This window comes from Microcaecilia unicolor, unplaced genomic scaffold (genome assembly GCF_901765095.1).
Source record: "Microcaecilia unicolor unplaced genomic scaffold, aMicUni1.1, whole genome shotgun sequence".
NCBI classification, from domain to species: domain Eukaryota; kingdom Metazoa; phylum Chordata; class Amphibia; order Gymnophiona; family Siphonopidae; genus Microcaecilia; species Microcaecilia unicolor.
The window spans coordinates 191,685-197,684 of record NW_021963486.1 but is presented as its reverse complement, the minus strand read 5'-3'; the positions used below and the strand labels follow the sequence as shown (position 1 = coordinate 197,684).

At 51.2% G+C, this 6,000-nt stretch overlaps 1 protein-coding gene across 1 annotated transcript in view; it reads left to right on the top strand.

Moving 5' to 3' along the window:
• The first annotated feature begins 868 nt into the window (after nt 1–868).
• Nucleotides 869–6,000, top strand: part of LOC115459354 (zinc finger protein 282-like) — a 54,722-nt gene continuing 49,590 nt past the window's right edge. Inside the window, exon 1 of the mRNA XM_030189192.1 lies at nt 869–895. Within this exon, the coding sequence (XP_030045052.1) occupies nt 869–895 (27 nt within the window). The remainder of the gene's footprint in view (nt 896–6,000) is intronic.

Here is a 6,000-nt window from a genome sequence, read left to right as displayed (position 1 = left end):
GCACGGCCCTGGGTGTATCCCCATTAAAGGTAAGCAACTCCTCTTCCTGTAAATTTTTCTTGCTCTCTGCACTGCCACCTCCATGTTCCTCTAAAGTCCAAGATCCAGTCTGCAGTTCTTATTCCTGTCACTGTGAGCAACGAGAAACTGGCTTTACTTCTCATGTAATGCAGCACTTTGGTGACACGTGTACGAACTATCCTGTAATACAGATTCTTGGATTGAGTTTAGGATAGTGTGTACAGGATCATCTCCTCCAGTGTTGGGAGGGTCCAGTAGACGGCAGCAGTCAGAGGCAGCTGTCCCCCAACCTCCCTCCTTAATCTTTCCTGCTTCTCTCTGATCTGTCCCCAGAGTGACTTCCCTGTCTTGTTCCCTCCCCTTTCTCTGTGCTGTCTGAAGCCATTAGGACTGGAGAGAAACTGAGCAGCGCCTGCACTGAACCAGCAAAGAGGGAGCCAGGGCTGGAAGTCGTGCAGTGGAGAAGGGCAGGAGAATGGCTGCAGGGCTTTGTGCTGAGCAGGTAGGAGACTGGCAGGAGGTGGGCAGCAGGGGATGCAGTGCCAGGCAATGTCATGCAACCTCTGATACACACATGGTGCATGGAGCAAGCAGACGAAAAAGAAAGTTCTTCTTCCTGGTTCCCCTCCCTTCACAGGGGCTGGAAATGGTGCTGTGGAGAAGGGCAGGAGAATGGCTTTGTGCTTTGTGCTCAGCAGGCAGGTAGGAGACTGGCAGGAGGTGGGCAGCAGGGGATGCAGTGCCAGGCAATGTCATGCAACCTCTGATACACATAAAAGAAAGTTCTTCTTCCTGGTTCCCCTCCCTTCACAGGGCTGGAAATGGTGCTATGGAGAAGGGCAGGAGAATGGCTGCAGGGCTTTGTGCTCAGCAGGTAGGAGACTGGCAGGAGGTGGGCAGCAGGGGATGCAGTGCCAGGCAATGTCATGCAACCTCTGATACACACATGGTGCATGGAGCAAGCAGACGAAAAAGAAAGTTCTTCTTCCTGGTTCCCCTCCCTTCACAGGGGCAGGAAATGGTGCTGTGGAGAAGGGCAGGAGAATGGCTGCAGGGCTTTGTGCTCAGCAGGTAGGAGACTGGCAGGAGGTGGGCAGCAGGGGATGCAGTGCCAGGCAATGTCATGCAACCTCTGATACAGACATGGTGCATGGAGCAAGCAGACGAAAAAGAAAGTTCTTCTTCCTGGTTCCCCTCCCTTCACAGGGGCTGGAAATGGTGCTGTGGAGAAGGGCAGGAGAATGGCTGCAGGGCTTTGTGCTGAGCAGGTAGGAGACTGGCAGGAGGTGGGGAACAGGGGATGCAGTGCCAGGCAATGTCATGCAACCTCTGATACACACATGGTGCATGGAGCAAGCAGACGAAAAAGAAAGTTCATCTTCCTGGTTCCCCTCCCTTCACAGGGCTGGAAATGGTGCTGTGGAAAAGGGCAGGAGAATGGCTGCAGGGCTTTGTGCTGAGCAGGTAGGAGACTGGCAGCAGGTGGGCAGCAGGGGATGCAGTGCCAGGCAGCCTCTGATACACAAGCAGAAATTAACCTGATACTGTTCAATGGCACTCTCAGTTTCTACTTCCTGTGATCTCTTTTAGAATTATTTATTTATTATTATTTATTTGGATTTTGCTCACACCTTTTTCAGTAGTAGCTCAAGGTGAGTTACATTCAGGTACACTGGGTATTTCTCTGTCCCTGGAGGACTCACAACCTAATTTTGTACCTGAGGCAATAGAGGGTTAAGTGACTTGCCCAAGATCACAAGGAGTAGCACTGTAGCAGTGGGATTTGAACCGGCCACCTCTGGATGTTAGGACTGGTGCTCTAACCACTAGGCTACTCCTCCACTTTCCTTCCTTTCTTCCTCTCTCCTGTTTCCCTGACACTACTCCATTCCCATCCCTCCTCCCTAGGCTTACCATATGCCCTCTTTCGGACTTCTTCAGATATGTCCTCCAAGTGTTTGTTTGGTTTTTTAATTTTGAGGGAAATATCCTCTTTTTCTTTGATGTGCCTACGGGGGTGCTAAAGAGAGAAAGACATTGCTGACCTCCTCCCTGTTTCCCTGTTGAATCTGTCAGAGGAATTTTGTGGGTGCAGCACAACTTTAAGCAAAGACTTTCACACATACTCAGAAGCCAGCCGAAGCTGTCGAGGGGTATCTGCTCTTCTGATAAGTACACTTGGGCTCAGACTCAAACCCCAAATCTGGAAGTTTTTGAAAAGTAGATTAATGTCTACTGCTGTACTGTAAGTCAGTCACTGTTTGAATTGTGTTTGTTAAAAGCCATTTCCACATTTACTACGATTAAATATTTCTTTTACCATTTTTATTTTTTTGTGTCCACAAATATGGTAACCTTACTCCTCCCTCGCTCAGACGTCACCCCGGATCCTCCTATTACTACCTTCACATGCATTAGATTCACCCGCACTTCTGTTTGTTTTGACTGCTAGCTCTTTAATTACCAGTTTACTTTTAGACTGCTTTTGAATTGATTCCAGTGCCCCTGATGTTTTCACTGCGGAAAGCTCTCCCCACGCTGTCAGCAAGCTCTTGATTGCAATACACATCTTCCCCATGGACATTTGCTGCCAGACTAACACTGCACATGGGGGCCCTTTTACTAAGCCGAGTAGGCGCCAACGCACGCCAATTCGTAACTATCACCTGGCTACCATGTGGTCTGGGCGGGTAATTTCATTTTTTTACGCGCGCCGCAAAATGTCTGGCACGTGGTGCTAACCGGGCAGTAATCGGCATTGTACACGCACTGACGATTACAGTCCGGTTAATGCGGTAAGGGTGGCGGTAAGGTCTCAGGCCCAAAATGGACACACGCCAATTTTCATTTTGACACACGTCCATTTTCGGCAAAAAAAAAAGAAGGCCTTTATTGCAGGTGTGCTGAAAAATGAACCTGCGCACGTCCAATACATGCGTGTGTACACCAGCGCAGGCCACTTTTCGTTGCACCTTAGTAAAAGGACCCCCTTGGTTTTAGAGCTCACAGCAGAGAAATGATTTTCCCTTTCAGGCACACCTGAAGTACTCTTTCCTGTTGCTGTCCTAATTATATCCCCCCCCCCCCCCCCAATCCAACGATATCAGGTTATTAATTAGAAGAAGCTGTGCTGTGTACTGCCCAGTGAGTTTTGCTTTCAGGCTTCTTTTAGCTTGTGAAAGGCTTCTGGTTTTAAAAACAGGGTAAGTAATAGTGAACATAATGTTTCAGTCTAGCTCTAGCCATTTGTCATGCCATGTTTCTTTGAACCATTTCCATGCCTGCCTACTTTTGTTTTTCCAAGAAAGAGGGTCCAGGAAATTTACACGCATCACATTATAGAATACGCTTGGTTCTGCTCGTAAAGTCTAATTAATGCCAATTAGCTTCAATCATTCCTTGTTAAGAGGCAGTTATCAGCACTGGCGGGCTTGTTACGTAAATAAGTTGCACGCACAAGTCCAGAATATGACTGGATTTGGGCGCGCAACTTAAGTTGCACTATATAGGATCCCGGGGTTAATGGATTTGCGCACGCAACTTAAGTTGTGCTATATAGGATCCCGGGGTTAACATGTCCAGCTGCCGACACTTAGGCAAGCACATTTGCAGCGGCCATTGAGTTAGTGTAAGAGCTCGGGCCTCAAGTTTGGTGAGCAAATGCCTACATCCTATATAATAATTCTCACCTCCAACGTTCTGACATGCCTGGGACCGTGGCTCATTCCGAGTTGGTCTGCTAGGCTCCGTAGATCAGGCTGACATCACCGTAGCCATTATGATGTCAACGTCAGAACCCGGGGGAAAAAAAAACAAGCCTCAGAGCTGATCCATGTCCAGAGGAGGGTCGCTGGACATGGGTGGCTGGAGGGGGGCAAGGGAGAGAGGAGGGTCACTGGACATGGGTGGCTGGAGGGGGGCAGGGGAGAGAGGAGGGTCGCTGGACATGGGTGGCAGGAGGGGGGCAGGGGAGAGAGGAGGGTCGCTGGACATGGGTGGCTGCAGTGGGTGCAGGGGGAGAGGAGGGTCGCTGGACATGGGTGACTGCAGGGGGAGAGGAGGGTCGCTGGACATAGGTGGTTGCAGGGGGGAGGGGGTCGCTGGACATGAGTGGATGGAGGGGGGCAGGGGAGAGAGGAGGGTCGCTGGACATGGGTGGCAGGGGGGGGGGGCAGGGAAGAGAGGAGGTTCGCTGGACATGGGTGGCTGCAGTGGGTGCAGGCGGAGAGGAGGGTCGCCGGACATGGGTGGCTGCAGGGGGGCAGGGGGTTGCTGGACATGGGTGGCTGCAGAGGGGGCAGGGGAGAGAGGAGGGTCACTGGACATGGGTGGCAGGAGGGGAGTCAGGGAAGAGAGGAGGTTCGCTGGACATGGGTGGCTGCAGGGGGAGAGGAGGGTCACTGGACATGGGTGGCTGGAGGGGGGGCAGGGGAGAGAGGAGGGTCGCTGGACATGGGCGCAGGCGGAGAGGAGGGTCGCTGGACATGGGTGGCTGGGGGGGGGCAGGGGAGCGAGGAGGGTCGCCGGACATGGGTGGCTGCAGGGGGGGCAGGGGGTTGCTGGACATGGGTGGCTGCAGAGGGGGCAGGGGAGAGAGGAGGGTCACTGGACATGGGTGGCAGGAGGGGAGTCAGGGAAGAGAGGAGGTTCGCTGGACATGGGTGGCTGCAAGGGGAGAGGAGGGTCACTGGACATGGGTGGCTGGAGGGGGGGCAGGGGAGAGAGGAAGGTCGCTGGACATGGGTGGCTGCAGGGGAGCCGAAGAAAACCTTGCTAGCGCCCGTTTCATTTGTGTCAGAAACGGGCCTTTTTTACTAGTATTCTATAAGGGAAAATATCAGCATTTGCTGTTACAGAATTGGTGCTTTGCAGCCACACCTTAGGCACTAAGGGCCCATTTTACAAAGGCGCACATTCAACGCACGTCAAATTGGCACTACCGGCCAGCTACCACGTGTCCCAGATGGTAATTCCCTTTTTGGCGCGCGCCCAAAACATGCGGTAGAAAATATTTTCTATTTTCTACCACGGGGCGCTTACCCAACGGTAATCGGCAGTTGGCGTGCGCTGGACGCTTACCACCCAGTTAGCACGTGAGACCTTACCACTAAGTCAATGGGGAGAGGTAAGGTCTTGAAAGCGTGGTGGGTTAGGCTGATCTTTATCTGCCCTCCCCCACCAAGGAACCTATCAGTTCTTTACCCTAGATTCCCCTGAAGAGGTCAAGTGAAATTGAACTAAAGCACATACACAAAATATATATATCTAAAAATAAAAGCAAAGGCCAATGCGGAGCAAACTCCTGAGTCTCTTGAATCGCCCAAGTGGAGGAGTAGCCTAGTGGTTAGTGGACTTTGATCCTGGAGAACTGAGTTCAATTCCCACTGCAGCTCCTTGTGACTCTGGGCAAGTCACTTAACCCTCTATTGCCCCTGGTACAAAATAAGTACCTGAATATATGTAAACCGCTTTGAATGTAGTTGCAAAAAAACCTCAGAAAGGCGGTATATCAAGTCCCATTTCCCTATGTGAGATTCAACATGGAATGTTGCTGTTGCTACTATTTGAGATTCTGGAATGTTGCTACTATTTGAGATTCTACATGGAATGTTGCTATTCCACTAGCAACATTCCATGTAGAAGCCTGCCCTTGCAGATTAGCAACGTGCCGTGCAGGCTTCTGTTTCTGTGAGTCTGGCAGGATGTCAGACTCACAGAAACAGAAGCCTTCATGGCCGCATTGCTGATCTGCAAGGGCAGGCTTCTACATGGAATGTTGCTAGTGGAGGAGTAGCCTAGAGGTTAGTGCAGTGGACTCTGATTCTGGGGAACTGGGTTTGATTCCCACTGCAGCTCCTTGTGACTCTGGGCAAGTCACTTAACCCTCTATTGCCCCTGGTACAAAATAAGTACCTGAATATATGTAAACCGCTTTGAATGTAGTTGCAAAAACCTCAGAAAGGTGGTAGATCAAGTCCC